Source organism: Molossus molossus, unplaced genomic scaffold (genome assembly GCF_014108415.1).
Source record: "Molossus molossus isolate mMolMol1 unplaced genomic scaffold, mMolMol1.p scaffold_m16_p_1, whole genome shotgun sequence".
Lineage (NCBI taxonomy): Eukaryota > Metazoa > Chordata > Mammalia > Chiroptera > Molossidae > Molossus > Molossus molossus.
The window spans coordinates 111,282,879-111,309,976 of NW_023425344.1; the positions used below are offsets into that span (position 1 = coordinate 111,282,879).

The 27,098-nt window shown below is 38.5% G+C and overlaps 1 protein-coding gene across 1 annotated transcript in view; it reads left to right on the forward strand.

Annotated features, from left to right (window-relative positions):
* The window catches only part of CUBN (cubilin), a 292,271-nt gene that overhangs the window by 31,352 nt on the left and 233,821 nt on the right, over window positions 1-27,098 (forward strand). The window contains exons 15-20 of the mRNA XM_036275497.1: window positions 3,859-4,040; window positions 5,807-5,969; window positions 11,924-12,111; window positions 23,982-24,126; window positions 24,335-24,513; window positions 26,733-26,898. Coding sequence (XP_036131390.1) covers window positions 3,859-4,040; window positions 5,807-5,969; window positions 11,924-12,111; window positions 23,982-24,126; window positions 24,335-24,513; window positions 26,733-26,898 — 1,023 coding nt within the window. The remainder of the gene's footprint in view (window positions 1-3,858; window positions 4,041-5,806; window positions 5,970-11,923; window positions 12,112-23,981; window positions 24,127-24,334; window positions 24,514-26,732; window positions 26,899-27,098) is intronic.

Consider the following 27,098-nt stretch of genomic DNA (forward strand, 5'->3'; position numbering starts at 1 on the left):
TGAACTTCCCTCTCTGAACTGCTTTCGCTGCTCCCCTAGATTTTGTGTTGCTGTTTTCATTTTCATTGGTTTCCAGGAAGTTTTTAATTTCTTCCTTGATCTCTATGGTAATCCATTCATTGTTCAATAACATGCTATTTAGTCTCCATGTGTTGAAATGTCTTTGCATGTTCTTGTTGCAGTTGATTTCTAGTTTCATGCCACTGTGATCTGAGAAGATGCTTAATATGATTTCAATCTTCTTGAACTTGTAGAGATTTAGTTTGTGCCCTAACATGTGGTCTATCTTTGAGAATGTCCCATGTGCACTTGAGAAGAATGTGAATTCTGTAGTTTTGGGGTGTAATTCTCTGTAGATATTTATTAAATCCATTTGGTCTAGTGCTTCATTTAGAGTCTCTGTTTCCTTGCTAATTTTTTGTCTAGAGGATCTATCCAGTGGTGTCAATGGGGTATTGAAGTCCCCTGCTATGATTGTATTGCCGTCGATTTCTCCTTGGAAGTCCTCCAGAAGATTTTTAATATATTTTGGTGCTCCTATATTGGGTGCATATATGTTTATCAAGGTTATATCTTCCTGTTGGATAGATCCTTTCAATATTATGTAGTGGCCTTCTTTGTCTCTAGTTATGGCCTTCATTCTGAAATCTATTTTATCAGATATGAGTATTGCTACCCCAGCTTTTTTTTTCTGTCCAAAATCTTGGAAAATTTTTTTCCATCCCTTCACTTTCAACCTATGTAAGTCTTTTGTTGTGAGGTGGGTCTCTTGTAAACAACATATTGATGAGTCATGCTTTTTTATCCAATCAGTGACTATGTGTCTTTTTATGGGAGCATTCAAGCCATTTACATTTAAGGTGATTATTGATATGTACTTATTTATTGCCATTTTTGTTTAGTGTGGTTCTATTTTTCTTCCCATTTCTCCTGCTAATTATAGCAGTCCTTTTAACATTTCTTGCAGTGCTGGTTTGTGCTAATGTATTCCCTTAGCCGTTTTTTGTCTGGGAAGCTCTTTATTTGACCTTCTGTTTTGAATTATAGCCTTGCTGGGTAGAGTAGTCTTGGATTCAGATCCTTGTTTTTCATGACCTTGATTACTTCATGCCATTCCCTTTTGGCTTGTAGTGTTTCATGGGAAGTCAGCTGAGGGCCTTGTGGGGTTTCCTTTGTAGGTATCCTGTTGCTTATCTCTTGCTGCTTTTAGGATTTTCTCTTTGTCTTTAATTTTTGGCATTTAATTACTATGTGTCTTGGTGTGGGCCTGTTTGGGTTCTTCTTACTTGGGACTCTCTGTGCTTCTTGAGCTTGAATGCCTTCTTCCTTCACCAAATTAGGGAAGTTTTCTGTCACTATTTTTAAAAATATATTCTCTATCCCTTGCTTATTTTCTTCTTCTTCGGGGACTCCTATGAATGTGAATGTTTTTATGTTTCCAGTTGTCCTACAGTTCTCTTAAGCTCTCTTCCTGTTTTTTAATCGTTTTTTCCTTTTGGTTTTCTGATTGGTTGATTTTTTTCTACCCTGTCTTCTAATTCACTGATCCAGTCCTCAGCTTTCTCTACTCTGCTTTTTCAACCTTCCAATGTGTTTTTCATTTCTGATATGTCATTTTTTATATCTTCTTGATGGTTTTTAATTTCCAATTGGCTTACTTTCAGTGTCTCTATGTCCTTACTCATGCTGTGGAGCTTCCTCAATATCATGGCTCTGAATTCTAGCTCTGTTAACTTGCCTAACTGCTCCACATTGATCTCATCTTCAGTGGAGGTCTCTTGCTCTTTCATTTGGCTTCTGTTTCTGTGTTTTACCATTTTGGCCATCACAGTGGGCTTTGGAGCCTGTCAAGTTTTCCCTGTGGGTGTTGGTGTTCTGCTGTTTGTGGCTCCCTCTCCTGGGTTTAGATGAGTGAGGGAGGACCCACGTTAAACACCACTGTCATGTCTTACTTCCCTGGTTAAATTTGATAGCCCAGGAAAGGTTCTGTTATCCTCTAGCTTTTTGCCTGGAGGCTAGCAGTCGAGGTTACTTGATGAGTTTTGGGTTGTCAGTTGATTGAAAAACTCCCTCAGGTGCTCAGCACAAGGGGATTTCACAAGGGTAGGGCAGATGCTGGTTGTTAATGAGCCTCAATTAGCACTTCAATGGCCCACAGGGTGGGGTTGGATCTCCGAGGGAGAGGCTGTTGCCTCTCCCCAGAGCCCTGGGAAGGAGCAATATGGCCACCGTCCTGCGTGGCTGCAACTCAGCAAACACTCTGAGTGCCCTACAAATCCCGAGTGTCCCGACACAGTTCCAGTCCAGTCTGCCCTCCCTCTGCCGGAGCCCAAGGTGAGTGGCTGTGGCTGTGTCAGCCTCTGTCCCGGCTGCGCTGTGGAGCCGCCTGGGAGTGTGACCCGAGGGCGCTGCTCCCAGCTGAGGCCGCTGCCGAGCTGCCGACCGTGGGCTCCCAGCCCCGTCTCGCACCTTCGCAAGCCTACCGGGGTCGAGTCAGTGTCCCTCGTTACATGGTCCTCCAAGCTGCTTTTCTGTTGGTTTATCCCGTCGATTTGTCTGTGTTATAGTTGTAATTCCAGTTTGGTCCTGGGAGACGGTCTGTGTAGCTCCGTTCACTCCGCCGCCATTTTGGAATGCTCATGGTGTTTTCATTTTTCATCCATATGATACTTTTTTAAGTACTCAGTTATAAAAAAAGTCTCTTACTCTGAGCAACTGAGATGTTTTCTCATTAGAAACATGTGAGAATCATGTAACAAATTTGTTTCACTTTTTGCCTTCGGAGCAAAATTTTTATCTGAATAACCTGTAAATCTCATCGCTGGCATATTTGAACTGTGATCTTAATTATTTTTTTCTTATTTATATTTATGGCAGCTTAGATTTTTTTTTTTCTTCCTCACCCGAGAACATTTTTCCATTTTTTGTTCTGATAGAGCGGGAGGGAGAGAGAGAGAGAGAAACATCGACGTGAAAGGGACACATCGAGTGGCTGCCATCCTCACAATCCAACCAGGGCCGGGGACAAACTGCAACTGAGGTACGTGCCCTTAGCAGGAACCGAACCCGGGTCTCTCTGGACCGCAGGCCGACGCTCTAACCGCTGAGCCAAACTGGCCAAGACGTCAGCTTAGATTTTTATTTAGCGTTCTTATTTTTTTTATTTTGCTATAGCACTTCTCATATGCCATAGTTTTCCTGTTAAATAAATGTGGGTTTTAACAAAGAGCAGATTCTTCCAGTGGTCGATAAGCAACTGTATGGTCTGCTGGGGTTTAGTGCAGGTGGTAGTGGAGTGGGTGTCCGAAAGCCTGGGCCGGTCCTTCACTTGCTCCTCCCTGGGCCAGTGGCTCAGCCACATAAACATTTGAATTTCTTCATTTATCAAATGAATATTTTGACTATGTCACAATGCTAAGAAACCTCAAATGAAAATTATGTAGTGCTTAACTGTTCTAATATATAAAAGGATCTGGTTTTAGAAAGACATAAGGACTGACAGAGTTTTCAGAACTTTTAAAGAGTTAATGTACAGAATGAAACTCCCTCAAAGTGAATCTATCATCCTAGCATGTGTTCCTCAGACAGTTCAGCACTGTGTTTTAAATTATGCAACCCTGTGATGACCGATAAGTGTAAAACCCAATGCATGGGTGATTTATTTATCAATTGGTCCTTCTAGGTTTATAACTGTATCAAGCTGGAAAACTGAAAGTCTTATTTAATTTATGGGGGTGTCCGGAGCTACCCAAAGCTATTTAAGTGAAGAGCTGGGCTTCCCACTGCAAGGGCTATGATAGTTCTATGTGAATTATAACTTGTACACAAGTGTAAAGTTATGTTTCTTTCTTATTTTAGAATGTGGGGGTGTACTGACTGGCACTTATGGTTCTATTACGTCTCCGGGGTATCCTGGGAACTACCCCCCAGGACGGGACTGTGTCTGGAGAGTCATAACCAGCCCCGGCCTTGTGATAACGTTTACCTTTGGGACCTTGAGTCTGGAGCACCATGATGACTGCAGCAGAGACTATCTCGAGGTAAACAGTTGTATTTACGATATGATTAGAACTCGGGGAATTATGGTTTGGTGATGCCCATGGATGACCACAATTTATTAACAACAATTGGATGTATTCGTCTATAGGCAGCCAATGTCTATGTCTTGCTAAGTCCTTATTCTTGTATTGGATTGTTACTCCTTCTTCTGAGCCCCATTTGAATCTGAGAAAGAGACTGCCTTGCTTGCCCCGTGCCCATGGGAAGAGCAGAATTAATGAAAAATCACTAAGTCATGGCTATCTTCTCCAATGCAGATTCGTATCTTCAGTTGTTCATGGTAAACTGTTAAGGTATTTCACAAACTGACCACAGTGTTCCATGAAGAAAATTAATAGCAGTGGTATTGAAATGAATTGACAAAGACTGGAATATATTGAATAATTGTCATTGAGAGGAGCGGAGTTAACCTGTGTCTGTCTGTCCTGCTTACCGTTAGTAAAAGATTAATATATGGAAAAAGAAAAGGCTGTTATAGTCAAATGCCATATGCTTATAGGTATATAAAAATATGTGCTCCCCATTGTAGACTGAAAGATCATTGAGGAGATTTAGTTCTTAGGTGGTTCCTGTCTTATCACCATAAATCTCAGTACCCCTTGCAGTAGTGATACAATATGCTGTCCAAGTCCATTAGGGAAGAATGTAATGCTATGGAATTATTCATAAAGGAGAGAAGGGTGTGAGTGTCACACAGGGATCTCCACAAGTTAAAGTCATTAGTAATTTAGCAGTTGTAATGGAATTGAAACCTTTGGGAATGACTGGAAAACCTACCTCTCCCTGGAAAATTTCATCAAGGTAATCTTTTGACTGTTGACAATAAAGTGAACTTTCTTGAAATTAATTTTCAATAAATTCCATCAAATTAATATTTGAAGCATTATTTTACTTCTCTATATTAATTCAGATGCAAATATAATATAATATGATATGATATAATACAATATAATGTATCAGGCACTCTGATAAGAAATGCCTCTCATTTCTGAACAAGCTATAATATTTCAAGGAATAAATTAAATATAGGAATAAAGTAATAATGCCCTATAACTTTGCTGACAATACTAAAAGTAATTTGAATGGACAGAATTGGTCCTTGGCTGCCTTGGTGTTTGTTCTATGTAGTACAGAATTTGTATCTACAACACAATTATAGAGAAGTTAACATGATATTTAATAGATTAAAAACCAACGATTAAAAAAGGATTTGATTTCCAAGGTCACATCATCATTGTTGTGGTAGTTAAATACTATTCAAGCTGCACTTTTTATATTCCATGAACCCGTCTTTCTATTGTGTCTAATCTGACTTCACTGCCTGTTCTTCCCTGATCCTCCCAGATACCCAGACCAAGCTGTGAATCAATGGGCATTGCCAGCATTCCTTCTCCTATTTTCTTTGCATGTATTGATTTTCTTCTTCAGGATTACTAGGGGCTCATACTTTCAAAACAAATGACTGGGGAGAAAACATTGAGATTAGTAACATCATGAGAAAAATTCAAAGTTAATGTCCAGCCTCTGAATTGAAACTGAGACAGAAGACAAGTCATCGGGCATGACAGGAGAGGAGACTACCCTTTCCTGAGCCCCACGCCTGTGTTAGACATACGTGTGAATGGAATACATCCCAGAGCTATTGCTCTTAAATGACGAGTTTTCTGAAATTAATGTACAAAACCATTCGGATTGCTAAAATCTGACCATGAGAGCTTAATGACTAGTTTTGTTGTTATTATTTTAGATCCGAGATGGTCCCTTGAGTCAGGATCCTGTTCTTGGGAAATTCTGCACCACTCGGTCTGTCCCACCACTCCGGACGACAGGCCCCTTTGCCAGAATTCATTTTCATTCGGACAACCAGATTAATGACCAAGGCTTCCATATCACCTACCTAACATCACCTTGTAAGTAACCTAATCATTGGGAGCTCAATATATATATATGAAGGACAATGTTTTGCTTATAGCTGTTTTACTTTTTAGTGTGATACTGCAGATGACTTCCTTTCTTAGGCTACTAACGTGTTTATAAACATTTCTGCCATGGTTCCAGATTTGTTCTTTATGTCCCCAATGTTCTATCATTAATGCTACAAAACCCCTCTCTTCCTAAAGTGTAGGATCCATATAATGGTAGCTAAGTACAAGGCACCTAGAATTAAATAATTTATACTTCAGTTCCCTAGCTTTTATTCCGTGTTTTGTTGTGAGAGATGTTGTTCATGAGAGAAATGCAGTCTGTCTTGAAATTTGTCAGGTTTTATAGATGGTATGACTTTAATTTGCATTGATTCTTTAAAACAAATCAACAACCAACAGAAAGCAATGAAATGCTCTATGATTTTTATTTTAGGGCTGTAGAGGATTTTGTTCTTAACATACATCATTGTGCCTTGATGAGAATTCACAGGAAAAACATTGTTTAGGTCTCAACATCAGGAAATGAATGATGAACATCTTTTTACCGGTCCCCTTTCTCTACTGACGCTGGCTTCAGGCTGAATCTGCAGCTACCCTTCTGTGGTCTCAGTAGTCTGTACCTGTTTCTGTGCATATCAACTCCCCCGACCACATCTTGCTGTTCTGAATTCATTATTCCTTTAATCTGATTCATTTTTCTAGTTACATATTTTATGTTGTTACATATATTTTATAAAGTGTCTCAGATCTTTTGGGAATGGAGGAGATTATAAATCTATTTAAAAAGCAATTTGTGGAAGAAGATGTTAGATTAGAATTTAGATCACACATTTCTACATCTATTTCTCTTTTTTGTGTGCAATTTTTATTAATTTATTTGTGTTACAGATGCCCCCCGCTCCAGGCACGCTCCTCCCAATCCTGCTCCGCCCCCCCGCTCCCAGCATTGTTGTCTATGTCCATTGGTTACACATACATGCATTTAAGTTCTTTGGTTTATTTCATCCCTTTCCCTTGCCTCCTTCCTTTAAAATTTGTCAGTATGAACCATACTCCTTCCTATGTCTCTGGGTCTATTTTGTTCATTAGCTTATTTTGTTCATTGTATTTGACAAATAAGTGAGATCATGTGTATTTGTCTTTCTCTGATTGGCTTATTTCACTTAGCATAATACTCTCCAGTTCCCTCCATGTCATCTCAAAGGATAAGAGATCTTTCTTTCTTAGAGTTGCATAGTGTTCCATTGTGTAAATGTACCACAGCTTTTTTATCTGCTCACCTACTGATGGACACTTGGGCTGTTTCCAGATCTTAGCTATTGCAAATAGTGCTGCTATGAACATAGGGGTACATATATTCTTTCTGATTGGTATTTCAGGCTTCTTAGGATATATTCCTAGCAGTGGGATCACTGGGCCAAATGGCAGATAAATTTTTAATTTTTTGAGGAAACACCATAGTATTTTCCATAGTGGTTGCACCAGTCTGCATTCCCACCAGCAGTGTATTAGAGTCCCCTTTTCTCCACACCCTCGCCAACACTTGTTTGATGATTTGTTGGTGGCAGCCATTCTGACAGGTGTGAGATGATACCTCATAGTTGTTTTAATTTGCATCTCTCTAATGATTAGTGACATTAAGCATTTTTTCATATGTCTCTTGGCCATTTGTATGTCCTGTTTGGAGAGGTGTCTATTCAGCTCCTCTGTCCATTTTTTAATTGGCTTCTTTGTCTTCCTTTTGTTGAGTTGTATGCGTACTCTCTCTCTATTAGAAATTAATCTCTTATCAGATATACCATTGGCAATTATGCTCTCTCATATAGTGGGTTCCCTTTCCATTTTGATGTTGTTTCTTTAGCCGTGCTGAAGCTTTTTAGTTTGATGTAATCCCATGTATTAATTATTTCCTTAGATTTCCTTGCCTTAGGTGTTGTATCAGTGAAAATTCTGCTGGATGTGATGTCTGAAATTTTGTTGCCTACATTTTCTTCTAAAATTTTTATGGATTCACGAGTCACATTTAAGTCTTGTATCCATTTTGAGTTTATTCTTGTGTATGGTGTAAGTTGATGGTCTTGTTTCATTTTTTTGCATGTAGATGTACAATTTTTCCAAACATCATTTATTAAAGAGACTGTCTTTACTCCATTGTATGCTGTTGCCACCTTTGTCAAATATTAAATGAGCATAATGTCTTGGGTCACTTTCCGGGTTCTCTGTTCTGTTCCATTGATCTATGTGCTTGTTCTTGTGCCAGTACCAGGCTGTTTTGATTACAATAGCTTTTTATTATAACCTGATATCTAGTATTGTGATCCAGTCTTATTCTTCTTTTTCAAGATTGCTGTGGCTATTCGGGGCTTTTATTGGTTCCATATAAACTTTTGGAGTATTTTTTCTAGTTCTTTGAAATATGTCGTTGGTATTTTGATGGTAATTGCATTTAATCTATATATTGCTTTGGGTAGTTTGGACATTTTAATGATGTTAATTCTTCCAATCCATGAACAAGGTGTGAAGCCGTCCAGGCCTGGGCTTTTGTTTGCTGGGAGATTTTTTATTACACCTTCAATTTTCTTAGTTGTTATTGGTCTGATCAAGTTTTCTATCTCTTTCCAGTTCAGTTTTGGGAGACTATGTATTTCTAGAAATTTGTCCATTTCTTCTAGATTGTCCAATTTGTTGGCATATAAATTGTTCACAGTATTTGTTAACAATCTTGTATTTCTGTGGTGTCAGTTGTTATTTCTCCTCTTTTGTTTCTGATTTTGTTTATTTTGGTGAGTCTAGCTTAAGGGTCTACCAATATTTCATATGTTTTCAAAAAATCAGCTCTTTCTTTCATTGATCTTTTAAATTATTTTTTTAGTCTCTATGTTGTTTATTTCTGCCCTAACCATTACTATTTATTTCCTTCTACTTGCTCTGAGTTTTTCTTTTTGTTTACTCTGTAGTTCTTTAATTTGTGAGATTAGATAGTCAATTAGATATTTTTCTTGTTTCCCAAGGTAGGCCTGTGTTGCTATGAACTTCCCTCTCAGGACAGCTTTCACCATGCCACACAAATTTTGTGTTGTTGCGTGTTCATTATCATTGAGTTTAAGGAAGTTGTTCATTTCTTCCTTGATCTCCTTGGTAACCCATTGATTGTTTAATATCATCCTATTTAGCCTCCATGTGTTCAAATGTCTTTGCATGTTTTTGTTTTAATTGATTTCTAACTTCATGACATTGTGATCTGAGAAGATGCTTGATAGGATGTCAGTCTTCTTAAACTTGTAGAGACTTAGTTTGTGTCGTAACATGTGATCTATCTTTGAGATGTCCCATGTGCACTTGAGAAGACTGTGAATTCTGAAGTTTTGGAGTGTAATTCTCTGTAGATATCTATTAAATTCATTTGGTGTAGTGCTTCATTTAGAGTCTCTGTTTCCTTGTTAATTTCTGTCTAGAGGATCTATCCAGTGATGTCAGCTGGGTGTTAAAGTCCTCTGCTATGATTATATTGCTGTGAATTCTCCTTTGAAGTCCTCCAGAAGTTTTAAAATATATTTTGGTGCTCTTATATTGAGTGCACATATGTTTACCAAGGTTATATCTTCCTATTGGATAGATTCTTTCAATATTATGTAGTGGCCTTCTTTGTCTCTAGTTATGGCCTTCATTTTGAAGTCCATTTTATTAGATATGAGTATTGCTACCCCAGCTCTTTTTTCCTTTCTGTTTGCTTGGAAAAATTTTTTCTATCCCTTCACTTTCAATCTATGTGAGTCTTTTGTTGTGAGGTGGGTCTCTGTAAATAACATATTTATGAGTCATACTTTCTTATCCAATCAGCTACTCTGTGTCTTTTTATCAGAGTGTTTAAACCATTTACATTTAAGGTGATTATTGATATGTACTTATTTATTGCCATTTTTGTTTATTGTGGCTATATATTTTTTTCTATTTCTTCTACTGATTACCACAGTCCTTTTAACATTTCTTGCAGTGCTGGTTTAGTGCTAATATATTCCCTTAGCTTTTTTGTCTGTGACGCTCTTTATTTCACCTTTTATTTTGAATGATAGCCTTGCTGGATAGAATAGTTTTGGATTCAGATCCTTGTTTTTCATTACCTTGATTACTTCATGCTATTCCCTTTGGCCTGTAGTGTTTCTGTTGAGAAGTCAGATGATAGCTATGGGGGGATCCTTTGTAGGTAACCTGTTGCTTATCTCTTAGTGCCTTTAGGAGTCTCTCTTTGTCTTTAATTTTGGACATTGTAATTACTATGCTTCTTGGTGTGGGCCTCTTTAGGTTCTTCTTACTTGGGGCTCTCTGTGCTTCTTATACTTGTATGCCTTTTTTCTTCACCAAGCTAGGGAAGTTTTATGTCACTATTTCTTCAAATATATTTTCTAACCCTTGTTCATTTTCTTCTTCTTCTGGACCTCCTATGAATTGGGTGTTGTTACATTTCATATTGTCCCACAGTTCTCTTAAGCTGTCTTCCTGTTTTTTAATTGTTTTTTTCATTTTGGTTCTCTGATTGGGTGAGTTTTCCTACCTTGTCTTCTAATTCACTGATCCAGTCCTTGGCTTCCTCTACTCTGTTTGTTGTTCCTTCCAATGTGTTCTTTATTTCTGCTACATCATTCTTCATTTCTGCTTGGTGGCTTTTCATTTTCAATTGGTTGATTTTCAATGTTTCTATATATTTACTCATGTTGTTGAGCTTCCTCATTATCATCACTCTGAACTCTACCTCTGATAACTTGCTGAACTGCATTTCATTTATCTCTTCTTTGGTAGAGTTCTCTTGTTCTTTCATTTGAGATTTGTTTCTTTGTTTCACCATTTTGGCTGTCTCAGTGGGTTTTGGAGCCTGCCAAATTTTCCCTGTGGGTGTCGGTGTTCCACTGGTTGGGGCTCCCTCTACTGGATTTGGATGAGTGTGGGAGGACCCATGTTAAACACCACTGTCAAGTCTTACTTTCCTGGGTAGATTTGCAAGCCCAGGAAAGGTTCAGTTATCCTCTAGCTTTTTGCCTGGAAGCTATTATTTTTAATTATTTGATGAGCCTTGGGTTGTAGTTCTCAACAGAATGAAAAAATGCCTCAGGTGTTTAGGGTAAGAGGATTTCCAGTGGGTGGGACAGATGCTTGCTGGCTGTTAATAAGCCTCAATGTGCATTTCTCTGACCTGGCCAGGTGGTGTTAAATTCTTGAGGGGGATGCTATTTCTTCTCCCCATGGCTTTGAGAGGGGTTCTTTCAGTAATATGGCTACTGTCCTGTAAGGCAGTGATTCAGCACAAAACTCCCATTGCCCTCTCAGAAATCTAAGCTTTTGCCTCTCTCCCCACAGTTCCAGTTCATTCTGCCCTCCCTCTGCTGGAGCCCAAGATGAGTGGCTGTAGCTAATTTAGTGCTCTGTCCCAGCCCTCTGTGCTGTAGAACTGCTTTGAATTTCACCCCTGAGGGAGCTGCTCACAGCTAAAACAGCTGATGTCTGTGGGCTACCAGCCCACCCTCTCTCTCGCCTCTGCAGTTCCTACCAGGCTCGATTTAGTGTCCTCATTCTGTCCCTGGTTATACGGGTCCTCTCCAGCTGCTTTTTCTGTTGTTCTTTTTCTGACAATTTGTTTTTATTTTAGTTGTAATTCCAGTTTGGTCCTGGGAGATGGTCTGTGTAGCTTCCATTCACTCTGCCACCATTTTGGAATCTCCTCTATTTCTATTTCTTTAGGCACTACATGATTGTTCCACAACAAACACATGTCAAACTGGAAATTTTATAATCAGATGAGGTATATAAATATATAAACTGGGTGAATAAAGTGGGTATGTGATTGCATGTGTATGCTTATAAGTTTTTGAAAATTGTATATAATGCCTTGGAACCAGAGGATTGACCATTCACATGACCTTTTCCTTCTACTTCCCTCTCTTTAGTGGATCCACATTGTGGAGGGAACTACACAGACCCAGAGGGTCCTCTCTCCCTTGAATTGTCTGGACCTTTCACCTACAACAAACAATGCATCTATATCATAACTCAACCCCTGGGAGAACAAATACAGGTGAACTTCACCCATGTGGAGCTGGAAGGCCAGAGTGGCTGTTCTCAGAGTTACATTGAGGTAACTTTTACTACTAGATGGCCCTTAGATGATGTTTTTCAACATTTTTATGTTCTGCAGAGCCATGGTCTTTAAATGGTCATTGAGCCATATCACCTGGGTGATCTGGATGCTAGAAAAGCAATTCTATATCCTATTTCTGACAGACTGAGTCAGAACCTCAAGGGGTAGGCCAGCCACCTGCCTTTTAACATACCCTCCAGGTAATTGTGATACAAACCAGAGTCTGAGAACAACTGCTCTAGAGAGTATAAAAGAATTTGCCAAAAATAGATCTATGGATGGTGAAACAGGAGATTGGTGGTGAACTAGCAAATGACAAAATGAAAGCTGAGACTAGAAACTCATATACATGCTAAATTACAAACTATTCAATTGAGCTCTAATAACTAAGGTAACTGCAAACAGTTAAGAATAATAGGATTTACTAATGGGATACCGATTTCAGAGATTCTCCAGCATCATTTTCTATGTGAGGGAACTCGATGCAGAGAAGTAAAAGTATTTGTCCAGGTGAGCTAGCTAGTGAGTGGCAGAGAGTTAAGTTAAAACATTCAAAAACTCTTGTTTTAAAGTTTAGATGTCTTTTTTCTTCATTAGTTCTGCTTACTTTCCTTCAGAAAACCTTAAGTGTGTGTAATAATTGTAACAAGAATATCTGAAACAAAAAGGTAGTTTTTGTTTGCCTGGCCTTGTATTTCTTTTGCTTAATTATTGGTCAAGCCACAAATTAAAGTGCTGAGGAAGCGAAACAGAACACTCTTTGTTAAGCACAATCATTTTATGTAAACTCAGAGCAGCACTGATAATTTTGTTTGCTCATGTAAATTAGACCAATTCATTTTTCTAGGAAAAACCTGTATAACCTCTTGACCTTCCCTCCTTCATGTGTGGAGCAAGAAAACACAGGATTTTAGCATGAAACCAGGACTTAGTACATTGACCACGGCACCACAGCAATGTTTTTTGTTTTTTTTTCATCCTCACCCAAGGACATTTTTTCATTTTTTTGTTCAGATAGAGTGGGAGGGAGAGGAAGAGAGAGAAACATCGACGTGAAAGGGACACATCGAGTGGCTGCCACCCACACGACCAACCAGGGCCGGGGACAAACTGCAACCGAGGTATGTGCCCTTAGCGGGAACCGAACCCGGGTCTCTCTGGAACACAGGCTGACGCTCTAACTGCTGAGCCAAACAGGCCAGGGCACAGCAATGTTTTTTAATCCAGAGATTTTTATCTCAGATAGTGAGGTGAATGTGTATATTCATTCAATGTATGTTTCCTAAAGTTTCTCATAAAGTACATTAAAGTTTGATACAGTGACCAATTTTAGATATTTTTATGCAAATAAAAGTTAAATTTCCAACATCTTTTTTTTTTTTTTTAACTTTGAGAACAGTAAAAATAGCTCACATGTAGGGAGTACTTACTATGCACCAGGTGTTATTTAAAATACTGTAATAGATCAAGCAGATAAATACTACTGTCTTCTTACTGCCTGTCAGAAATGGTATGTGCTATCCATGAATTAATTCATTGAATCTTCACAACAACCATTATTCCTATCTTGATAACAGAAATAGAGGCTCAGAGAAGATGCTACTTGCCCATGGTTACGTGTCTGGTGTCTGGGGAGAAATGGAACTAGGAATTGGAATTTAGTAGTTCCCATTGTATTGTTCTCTGATAAGAACAGAAATGCAGTAGTTTAACTGTGACTACAAAAGGTGGATCATCTTCCCCAGGGAGGAAGCTTCTGTGAATTTTCCAATTTCATAACTGGCTTCCTGGTCACAGGACTGTAATACGGAACTAGATCACAATGCTTTTCTGAGACAGGCAAAAATATAATTCTAATTTTCAGGAAAATTTGAGTACCTTTCTGTTAGATTAGATTCATTTTTTTTTTTTTTTTGTTTTTAATCTTCAGCTGAAGACATTTTTTGCATTTATCTTCAGATAGAACAGGGCGGGGGGGGGCTTCAGTGTGAGAGAGACACATTGACTGGTTGCCACCCACATAACCCCAACCGGGGCTGGGGACAAACTGCAACCAAGGTACATGCCCTTAGTGGGAACCAAATCCGGGACTCTCTGGTCCACGGGCCAACGCTCTAACTGCTGAGCCAAACCAGCCAGGGCTGTTAGAGGATTCTAATGGCTCTGAGGAATCATCAAAGCATCTAAAATAATATAGCCTCCCTGACTTTGCATTACTTTCATTAAGGGGTTACATGAACTCTTAATTGTTCTGAAAAGTTACCAGGAAAAAAAATCATGAAATATTAAACTTTGTAAAACAGAATGGAAGAATATTTTGTAGCCAGAAAGGGATTACAGTTAATTCAACTAAGTTCTTATTTTAGTTCAGTCATTTGATGCTGTATAACCTTGGACAATCCTTTACCCGGATGCTTCAGATCCTACTTCCATTAGATGCCCTATCTATTCTCAAACCTCTGTAAGAATAAGTAAAGGAAATAAATGATAAAAGAAGCTTAAAGAATTATAAGCATTATACAAATGCAAAGTTTTCTCAGGCCAAATTTCCAACTCTTGCCTTGAACTTATCAGTTCAGAGACAGTTGATGAGACCCTTTTGTGGCTGGCCATCGAAGTATCTACATTCTGAAGTGCATGCATACCCAGTCTTTCTCTCAAGGGTTATTGATGGAAAAAATAAAAGAACTCTGTTATTAGAAATACAGGTCACGTATAATAATTTCAACAATTTAATGAACATTTTATTATATCCTTGACCACCCATCCTAAGGGAATACAGCCAATTGATTTGTAGAATTTTAGCCCATCAAGTGCCTGAAAGGTCATCTAATCTAAATCCTTAATTTTACAAATGAGGAAATTGAGGTCACAAAGCTCAAACTCTAGTTATTGTCACAATGGGATTTAGATGTACCTATCTGGGATTCTAGATAGACATATATTGACTTAGGTCAAAGTTCTTGCCATTAAGTCATATCTATCTATTGGAAAAATGTGTGAACTAAGTTCATTTTTTAAAAAGTATGTCCATTTATTTTCATGTCTTTCAGACAGCGGGCATGAAAGAACGTGATGTTAGAACCAAATACAAATGACATTATTGTGACTCAATATATCATTCCCCAAAATGTTGTTTTTACTTTTAAAAGGTGTACTTAAAAAGTGAAATGTTTAAGCAAAGGAATTTACAAAAAGAATAATGGAATTTAAGACACTTTCGTGGTTTGGAGGGGAGTTGACTGCCATTTACTAACTATTCATGACAGAAAGAATACTAGTGAGCCCTGGCCGGTTTGGCTCAACGGTTGGAGCGTCGGCCTGTAGTCCAGAGAGACCCAGGTTCAATTCCCGCTGAGGGCACGCACCTCGGTTGCAGTTTGTCCCTGGCTCTGGTTGGTCGTGTGGGTGGCAGCCACTCGATGTGTCCCTTTTTCGTCGATGTTTTGCTCCCTCTCTCTCTCTCTCTCTCTCTCTTCTTCTCTCTCCCTCCTACTCTATCTGAACAAAAAAATGGAGAAATGTCCTTGGGTAAGGATAAAAAAAAAAATACTACTAAAACTTCTGGAAGAATAAAGAACAGAGAGGGAATTCTAGAGAGATATGGGAGAATGATAATAGGGAATTTTCCTTGCGTTATGTGGTCCAGATGTCTTGTTACCCTATGAATACACCCTTAACATGAAGAATAAGATACTGTTGCCTAGTGTATCTCTTTCATGTGTGGTTTTGACAGGTTTACTTTTTGCTCAGTAAGAGAGTTCCATAACAATTTAAGAATAAAATTTAACTACAAAAGATAATAAATGTGATATTGGCCAGATTCATACCTTTCTTTCTCTTTTTCTTTTTCTTTTTCTTTTTCTTTTTCTTTTTCTTTTTCTTTTCTTTTTCTTTTTCTTTTTCTTTTTCTTTTTCTTTTTCTTTTTCTTTTTCTTCTTCTTCTCTTCCCTTCCCTTCCCTTCCCTTCCCTTCCCTTCCCTTCCCTTCCCTTCCCTTCCCTTCCCTTCCCTTCCCAACAAGAAGCACAAATTTATGCATTACTCTTTGGATTTAATGTATCTCTTTCAACTAAATTTTCTACTGCTAAGAACACACATTGCTCATGGGTGATGTGATGTGAGTGGAGCAAGGACAGATCACCTGGGAGTTCATCTGTTTTCGTCCAAGAGCTTTTGAATTGTGTAGAACAGCTCAGTGCATGTGACAGAAGCATCTTTCCAGAATAAGAAGTAGCCCTTCTCATTAATATTTCATAAGTGATTTAAGCCATCAGAACTCTGAGTGAAAGACAATAAGGTAGTAATGAAAGTTTAATTTTTAACCCCAGAGAATGCAAGTAGTAGGCTGAGTAATCATTTCAGAAGCCTATGCAATGTTAAGGCCAGGCCTTGAAATGAGATGTGGAAGGAACCGACTTCAGTTGAATGGTCAGAGGCAGCTAGCTTCCCTAAGGATGTCACATTTTGAGCCTGAACATTCGAAGTAGTTAGCCTTGCAAAGAGCCAACAGAAGAAGGAATCCAGGTTAGAGGTGCTGGCATAGCCTTAGAGATTGAATTGAGAAAAAACCTGTGAACTCCCAGAACTGAAAATAGATTAGTGTGTCTGGAATCACAAAGGGGAGGAAGAAGCAAACCAGAGTTATGCAGGAGCTGGATCTTGTACAGCTTTGTAGCTGGAGATGAAGAACGTACCTTTCCTAGATGAAAAGGGAAACAATTAAAATATTCTTAGGGCGCCCTGGCTGATTTGGCTCAGTGGTTAGAGCGTCGGCCTGCGGTCTAGAGAGACCCAGGTTTGGTTCCCAGTAAAGGTGCGTACCTCGAATGCAGTTTGTCCCTGGTCCTGGTTGGGTCGTGTGGGTGGCAGCCACTCGATGTGTCCCTTTCACATTGATGTTTCTCTCTCTCTCTCTCCTTCCCACTCTATCTGAACAAAATATGGAAAAATGTCCTTGGGTGAGGATAAAAATAAAATGTCCTTAGGGCAAAGCCTCACACCCCAGAGACTAGCTACTAAAAGTTAACATGATGATGATGATGATGATGGTGGTGATGGGGAGGAGAAGCTGACCTACTGGAGTTTGCAATCATGTAGGAATACACTTCTATGTAAAACTAGACAAGTATTCCTGATTACAGAAAAGCAGATTTTTAAAACAGCAGATAGAAGATAAGTTTATTGACTGAGATATTAGAAGGGGCCCTGTTTCATGTGGCATAAAAAGCTTTACAATTCTAACTGTGAAATCATGAAACATACTAATGAATAACAATGAATCATAACCTAAGAAAATACTTTTCAGTCCCTTTCAGTGTAGCTTCTCTTATCTCTTCTCCCTCACCCATTTCGAGTGGGGCCACATGCTTTTCCTGTGCACCCAGACTAACCCACTGCTGGTCTCCAGGGTCACCCTTGTTTTATATAAGGGGCATTTCAACCTGATGCTCACTGCACAAGAAGCCTCATGTTAAACACTACTGCATGGTAGGGTTCTGTTTTCAGCTCTTGGTTGGATAAAGTCCAAGTACCAGCATATTTGGTTTGCTTTAAATTAAAATTTAATACTGAAATAGATTTTTAAAATTGTTATGTGAAAACAAATCTGGAGCCCTGGCTATTTGGCTCAGTGGTTGGAGCATTGGCCTGCAGTCCAGAGAGACCTGAGTTCGGTTCCCGCTAAGGGCACGTACCTCAGTTGCAGTTTGTCCCCGGCCCTGGTTGGTCGTGCAAGTGGGGGCCACTCGATGTGTCCCTTTTATGTCGATGTTTCTCTCTGTCTCTCTCTCTGTCTCTCTCTCTCTTCCTCTCGCTCCCTCCCACTCTATCTGAACAGAGAATGGAAAAAGGTGTCCTCGGGTGAGAATAAAAAAAACAACAACAAAAAACCCAAATCTGGATACATAGCAGATAAAAACAAATGAACAGCCCGGCCAGTGTGGCTCAGTGGATTGAGCGCAGTCCCATGGTTTGAGAGGTCCCGGTTTGATTCCCGATCAGGGCGCATGCCTGGGTTGCGGGCTCAGTCCCCAGGAGAGGGCATGCAGGGGGCAGTCGACTGACTTATCTTTCTCCCTTCCTCTTTCTCTAGAAAATCAATAAAAACATATTAAGAAACAAACAAACGAACACATGCATTAAGATGTGACTTTAGGACCTGATCCACTATAGATGTTAAGCTTACTACTGACCCGGCTCTAGGTTTCATTTCTAACATTTCAGCTAAACTGCATTTTTGGCCCAGTTAATTTTAGCTCTCACTACAGGCTAAAAATTATAGGTCACAGGTTGTATATTGGGTCTCTGGGCCCAAAACAATCAGTGTTTGCTTGATGAAGAAGGCAATCAATAAGAAATCTAGGTCTGGTCCACAGAACACCAGCATCCTGAGTTGGTCCTTGTCACTTCTGTGCATATGTGATCCACTCTGAGGAATGAATTTGCTGTGACTATGGCATGGCTCCACCTGACCCTCTTCAGAAAAGCCCGTCGTTAATCCAAACCATGTTCAAACATGAGTCATCTTTCTCCAGATGCTGCTGTAATAACAAATAGTCAATAACAATAAAACAAATCAAACACAGGAACAAACAAGCTCTGTGGCTCACAACCACGTGCATTCATTCTGTGCTCATGTTAACATGTTGGTCTGGGGTCAGTAGCAGCTCTTTTGATCTGTTCCCTGTCCCTTCTGTCCCTGGGACCCTGGCTCTTGGTCTTATGAGCAGGGCAAGTAAGAGGTCCCTGAATAATGCAAGGACTCCGAAAGCTTCTCCTCAGAAACTGTACATCACTTCTGCTCATATTCTGCTGGGCAAAGCAAGCCCCGTGGCCAAGCTCCCAGGCAGCGGGAAGATAAGTCTTTGATCTCCATGGGGAGGCATTGCAAGTCACATGGCAGTGAGCACAGGAAAATAGTCGATTCGAATGCACAAGCACAAAGGAGGAGGGTTTTGGGGAGAGTGAATGGGGGTGCAAATTCACAAGTCCTAGAATACTGAATGCAAATACTGAAAGTGTTTGGGGTCACTTTAGAACATTTAATGAATTTTATTTGAATGTCTTTTTCAAAGAGGTTGTGGTTAAGGTATTGCTCTGAGATCCAGGGAGAATACAGGCTCTCAGAATTAATGAGGTTTCATTTTCACACAGAGACAGAAACACAGCCAAAATCAATGTGCCTCTAGGTTTAGGGCCCTGGAGGACTGTAAGTTCCCTGCAAACATTTGCATGGCAGCTGCCTCTCTCCTTGCTCACGCCCTTGAATTTCATTAGCAAGGCCCAGGGGAACAGCCCACTTTAGCAGGCTCTGATGCTATTGGGCTGTTTTTCTTCCTTCTTGTCATTTTCTAATGGGCAGCGCAGAAAAGAGAGGCTACAATCTTAGCAGAAGCAAATGGGGCCCCGGAGAATTAGAAAGCAGAAGACATCTTACTCTGTGCTCATGCTTTCTGGTTTCTCAGGACTGTCATATGTCTGCATCTCTCACACATCTCTGCATCACATCCTGCCTTAAATGAATGAATCAGCAAGCGTTTGTTAAATACCATTTACAAAGGTCTGTTTAGGTGCCAAAAAGGATACAGGAATGTTTCTCCTTACAACGTTTTGCTGTTTGGTTAGAGAGATTTTTAGCATCACTTAATGACATATGCAAACAGTGTGTTACAGCTCATAGAAAGGAACGGGTTGGGTGTGAATTAGTGGAGAGGTGGGTGATTGTTTAATGTGTCTGTAAGACTGTCATATGGCTGTGCGGTCATTTACTTAATCACTCTCCTATTATGAAACATTTGGAATATTTTCCATTCTTGTTATTATAGAACGTACTTTGATGTGGGTCGTCGTGCGTGTCTTTGCCTGTATCTCGGATAATTTCCTTATGGTGATAAAGTGGAGGCACAGGGTCCAGAACCAGGAACATTTGGAAGACTCCCAATACAGACCGTCAAATTATTTTCCAGAAATTTATTTTTCCGCCGGTTGCAGATGACAGTCACCATGTTACCATATCCCCACCGGCACTGAGTATCATACTTCTAAAATCTTCCCTCTTCTGCCTGTTGCCCTTGGCCTGGATAATCCTTTAAACCCCAGTCTCAAGGTTCTTTCCACCGAGAAGTATTCCGTAATCCCGTGTGAGTTCAGAGTTTTAGGTTAAGTCAAGGGTTCTCTATACTTTAAGACCGTTTTATATCACCCTTTCACTCTTCTGAGATAAAGTCCATAGATGATGTCACCTCAACATACACAGTTATATAAAACATTTTGGTTCATCTTATAAACTTTAGGAGAAATACATTTTAAAAAATATGTGTTTCAGTAAGTTAGGAGCCTAGGTAACTGTACAAGGCAAAGTGAAAGCAGGTAAGCTGTTTGCTCCCCGGAGTCACTGTGAATGTCGCAGTACAAATGCAGGCTGACATGGCTGGGTAGATTGGTGACACATTTTCTGAAATGGTGACTAACTCTTGGCAGATTTCTAGGAGGAAAAAAAGAACTTCTTTCGATGTACAGTATACTTATCAACCTGGAAAATTCTGTGTGTTTTATAACTGGACAAAAATATGTCGTGTTTGGTGGGTCAGATAGAGCTAGGTTTCACACTTAGTAACAAACTGTCACTTGCATGAATGCCACAAAGGACACAGGAGAATTCTTGTGTGTGATGTCTCTCACATTTTAGCCTATTTAGTATATTCGGTCCTCAGCCATTAAATGTCAATAGTGTCATGCCATCATTGTGTTAATAATTAAAACACAAATGCCCAGCTGGTGTGGCTCACTGGCTGAGCATCGACCTGTGCACCAGGAGGTCCCTGGTTTGATTCCCCATCAGGGCACATGCCCGGGTTCCAGGCTCCATCCCCAGTCGGAGGCGTGTAGGAGGCAGCCGATTGATGTTTCCTTCATCACTGATGTTTCTTTCTCTCTTTCCCTCTCCCGTCCTCTCTCTCAAATCAATCAAAACATATTTTAAAAAATAATTAAAACAAAAACAAAAATGCCTTCACAGATTTCCAAGATGTCTAGCTGTGGTACCTGCTGGGAGCCATGGTGAAGTAATGATATAGTAGCCCGCACTTTTTAAACATGACATTCGTGCTTTTTAAAAACGTGGGCTTGTTTGTTTTAGTTCCTGGTGAACAGACTCTCTTCCACAGTGCTACCCCCAGCAACCGGCACTGGCGTTTACGGATGCCCCGATAAAGCTCACTGAGGGGGTGGATTCATATTTAGATAGCTAGCTCATCCAGAACACTTCCATATAAGGAGTAGCATGTATATCCTTGGAGTACATTCTGATTTTGGAGAGGAAGCTCTAGTGTCAGGTTTAACAATAGTATTAGTAGGCATTTTGCTCTGGAATTCACACTATTGTTTTATCTATTTGCTCCAACAAACTCCTTGAGCTAGGCTTAGACTTAGTACATTGTTCAAAGTTTGTTCAGTGAGGTTTGTGACAGAGCTGGGAATCGAACCCAGGTCTATATGACTCTGTAGCTGGTGCTCGTGGCTGCTACACTATAAGATATTGACTATTCTTTTTAAAGGAAGATACATTTTTCATATGGTTTTATTGATGTTTTTAGAGAGAGAGAAAGATAGAAACATCCATGTAAGATAAAAACATCCATTGGCTGCCTCCTGCACGCCCCCTACTGGGGATGGAGCCCACAATCTGGGTGTGTGCCCTGACCGGGAATCAAACCGGGACCTCTCAGTCCATGGGACCACCCTCAATCTGAGCCACACCAGCCGGGCAAGATATTGACTACTGGTTCAAACAATTGATCTTTATTATATGAAAAAATATTTCTTTTGCTTCTAACTTTCTAAGAGTGTTGTTTCTAATAAATAAGAATGCTAGCAAGCTCTGGCATCTATGGAGATATATGGTTTATCTTATTGAACCTATTGATAAGCTTAATTTATAATTTCTCATTTCAGACCATTCTTGCATTACATTTATTCTCATATTTGATTTGGTATATAAGCCTAACAATGGAATGGATTCATTTTTCTAGGACCGGGTTTAGAATTTTTGTATTGATATTAATAGGTGAGATCAATTCATAGTTTTCATTTGTATTTATGTTGGGATTTGGTAAGATGGTACTGAGAAAAATTAGTTAGGAACTGTTCCATGTTTGAGGGTGCCTTAGAACAAATTATATATGGGAATTATTTGTTCCTTAAAAGTATAAAATAACTTATCAAGCAGAGCATCTTCTGTGATAATGTTTCAAATTTTATTTATGCTTTGTTGTCTACTCAAATTTTATTTTTCTTCCTTGAGGTAATTTTAGTAATTTTTTTCTTTCTGGAAATAACCATTTCAAAAATTCAACCATATTACCATAGAGTTATACATGGAATTTATCATATTAAACAAATTCCTCAGTATCTGGGTATTTATATGATCTTTGTCATTTTTAATGTCCTCACCTAAGGATATGTTTATTGATTTTAGAGAGAGAGAAAGAGAGAGAGAAACATCAATGTGAGAAAGAAACACTGATTAGTTGCCTCCATACACGCCCCGACTAGGGACTGAAACTGCAGCCTTCTGGTGTAGGGGCCAGTGTTCCAGCCAACCGAGTCACCTGGCCAGGGCTCATCTTTGTCATTTTTAATTTTGTATATTTGTGCTTATTTTCTTTTTTATTTACTTTTTTTATCTTTTATGCCAAATATATGTCTTTTATATTCCTACACCTTAACCTTCCTTGAAAAATAGTTCTTGAATATATTCATGAATACTTTTTTCTTGTACTTTATTTATTAGAGTTGAATTTTTTTTTTTTATCCTCACCCGAGGACATTTTTCCATTTTTTGTTCAGATAGAGTGGGAGGGAGAAAGGGAGAGGAAGAGAGAGAGAGAGAGAGAGAGAGAGAGAGAGAGAGAAGCATCGATGTGAAAGGGACACATCGAGTGGTTGCCACCCGCTCGACCCATCCAGGGCTGGGGACAAACTGCAACTGAGGTACATGCCCTTACCAGGAACCGAACCCGGGTCCCTCCAGACCGCAGGCTGACGCTCCAACCGCTGAGCCAAACAGGCCAGGGCTGATTTTATTTTTTAAATGTATCTTTATTGTTGAAAGTATTAAAGATGTATTTTTATTTTATTATTTCTCATTTAAATACTTTTTGCTAATTTTTAAGTTGACTCCTTAGAATTTCTCTCTTTTTCTCATGTACTTTTTTATTTTCCTTTCAATCTGATTATAGATGTGGCTAAAACTTACATATTTTGGTATGCTGTCTTCTCATATTTTGTTGTCTTCTAAATAGTCCAAAATTGTACATTTATTTTCTCTTTGATATTGTGGCAATTATTAGGAAAACATTTTGTTTGTTTGTTTGTTTGTTTTTGGATCCTTTTAGCTTAAGATTTTGTTATCAATATTTAGTGTTATTGTATTGTGCTAAAAAATGACCCGTTGTCTACTTTCAAATATAATATAAATATGTAACCCAAGTTAAATGATAACTCATTTTTTGTTTTATCCTCACCCAAGGATATTTTTGCATTTATCTACAGATAGAGTGGGAGGGAGAGAGGGAGAAAGAGAGAGAGAGAGAAACATCAACGTGAGAGAGACACATCAAGTGGTTGCCACCCACACGACCCCAACTGGGGCCGGGAACAAACTGCAACTGAGGTACGCGCCCTTAGCAGGAAACAAACCTGGGACTCTCTGGTCCACGGGCCAATGCTCTAACCGCTAAGCCAAACCAGCCAGGGCAAATGATAACTCATTTTGAATATTCCATTTCCACATCTCCAAAGAATACTACCCTTGTTGAGGTAATTTTATTGATTAGAATTACAGATCTATTTTATTTTTCTCTTTAGGTCCGAGATGATGATACTTTACTTGGAAAAGTCTGTGGCAGTGAAACCCTCTCTCACATTAAATCGATTACTAATAGTATCTGGATCAGGTTTATAATCGATGCTTCTGTTGTAAGAGCTGGTTTCAGAGCTGTTTATCAAGTGGGTAAGAAAACCTATGCCTTAATTTTTAAATGCGTAATTTCCCTGATTGTAACCTTTTAATTTCTTGAAAGAATGTTGTCATTTTATGTCTTCAAGTGGTCACATTCCATTATATCCTTGCATATAATTAGAATTAGAATTTGAAATAAAGTTGAGGGCAAAGATCATTTCTCTCTGCACAAATACTACTCTCATTTCCGTATTTACAGCTTGTGGAGGTGAATTAACTGGAGAAGGGGTCATTCGCTCACCCTTTTATCCTAACGCGTATCCAGGAGAAAGGATCTGTAGGTGGACTATCCAGCAACCCCAAGGCCAAGTAGTTCTTCTCAACTTCACTGGCTTTGAAATTGGAAGCTCGTCCCAGTGTAATACAGATTACATTGAGGTGAGAGTCAAACACCTTTGAATATTTATATTTGGTTGGATATTATTAAAAATAGTATGTTATCTTCAAATCAGTTACATGAAACAAAATTAGCTTGTACAGACCGCTATTTCTCATTAAGGCACTTGACAAAGTCCAATACCTTTTCACAATAAAAATACTCAAATTAAGAATAGAAGGACTCTCCCTTAATCTGATAAAGGGCAACTGTAAAAAATAAACAAACAAACAAACCACAGCTGACATCATATTTAATGATGAAACACTAAACACTTTGCTTCTATGGTCAGTAAAAAGACAAAAGATGTCTATTCTCACAATTTCTATTCAACATTATACTGGAAATTATAGGTAGGGCAAGTAAGCAAGGAAAGGAAATAAAATGCACCCAGAATGAAAAGGAAGGATTTAAACTATCTCTGTTCACAGATGACCGGATCTGGTATATAGAAAAATCATAATTAGTACACACACACACACATACACACACACACACACATACACACACACTACACACAAACAGAACTAATAAACTCAGCAAGTTCCAGAATGCAGAATTAAAAGGTGAAAGTTATTTCTTTTTCTGTACACTAGCAATGAACAATTGAAAAATAAAATCAAGGAAACAATTCTGTTTATAATAGCATAAAAAGAATACATCTTGAAAAAAATGTATAATACTTGCACTCTAAAAACTATAAACCATTGTTGAAGGATATTAAGGACCTAAATAAATGGAAAGATATTTCATGTTCGTGGATTAGAAGACTTAATGATGTTAAAATGGCAATGCCTCCCAAATTTATTCAAAGATTCAATTCAATCTTTATCAAAATCCCAGCTGACACTTTTGCAAAAATTCACGAGCTGACTGTAAAATTCACATGGAAATGTAGGGAACCAGAATAACCAAAGCATTCTTGGAAAAGAACAAAGTTATATGACTTACACATATTAATGTCAAAACTTAGAACAAAGCTATGGTAATCAAGAAGTGTGTTATTTGAGTAAGGATAAAAATATGAAACAATGGAAGAGAATTTAATATCCAGAAATAAATCCATACCTTTGTGTTCAGTTAATTTTTGAAATGAGTGCCAAGATATTTTAATAAAAAAAATAATAGTTTTTTTCAACAAATGGTGCAGAATATCTACACGCAAAATTATTAAATTGGACCCCTTTCTACACCATTCACAAAAGTTAACTTGAATCATAGACTTAAATGTGGGAGTGAAAACCCTGAACTCCTAGAAGAAAACATAGGAGTAAGCATTTGTGACCTTGGGTTTGACAAAGCCTTCTTAGACATGACACAAAAAATACAAACAACAAAAGGGAAAATAAAAAAAGCGGACTTCATCAAAATAAAAAATAACTTAATTTTAAAACTACACAAAGAATATGAATATATATTTCTTCAAAAAAGGTTCTGCAAATGGCCAATAAGTACATGAAAAGATGCTCAACATCACTAGTCGTCAGGGAAATACAAGCCAAACCACAATGAGGTAGTGCCTTATACCCACTAAAACGGCTTAAACAAGAGGTCAGATAATAAAGAGTGTTGGCGAGGATTTGGAGAAATGGGAAGCCTTTTACACTCGTACACTGCTGGTGGGCATTTAAAATGGTAGACACTTTGAAAAAGAGTTGGCAGTGCCTCAAAAAGTTAGACATAGACTTATTATTTGATCCAGCAATTCCACTCCTAGGGATATACCCAAGGAAAATAAAATATGTGTCTACACAAAAATCTGTACATGAGTGAGTACAATCACTATTCATAATAGCAAAATAGTAAAACAGTTTAAGTGTTCATCAACTAATGAATGACTTAATGAAATGTACTTTATCCACACAATGGAATATTATATGGCATTGAAAAGGAATGAAGTAATGACACATAACTTTGAAAACATATGCTAAGTGAAAGAAGCTAGTCACTAAAGGCCATATATTGTATGATTCCATTTATTTGATGTGCAGAATAGACAATTCATAGAGATAGGAAGTAAATTAGTGGCTGTCTAGACCTGGGGTTTGAGGGAAATGGGGGAATGGCTGCTAATAGGCATGAAGTTTTTTGGGGATGACAAAAATATTCTGAAATTGACTTCTCCTATATTAATAAAAACATTTCAAATATAATTATTCTTAAAGTATTTTTTCAAAATAAGGATCTAACTATAAATTTGAATATATCTTTTTTACCTTAGATTGGTAGTAGTTCCATTTTGGGTTCTACTGAAAATAAAAAATATTGTGGCACAGACATACCTATGCTTATAACATCCATGTACAATTTCCTTTATGTCATATTTGTGAAAAGTTCTTCTACTGAAAACCGTGGTTTCATGGCTAAGTTCAGGACTGAAGATTTGGGTAAGTGATGAACTCTTTCTTCTGCTTTGCTTCTCAGGCTTATATCAGAATAAGTAAACAATGTAAATGAATTATTATAAACATTGTCTATACTGTAGATGAGTATATACCTACACTGTAAAATTTTAAGGTTATATATCTATACATATCTATCTTAAGCAGCACATATCAATAGTTAATTGATGTCTATTAATAAGAGA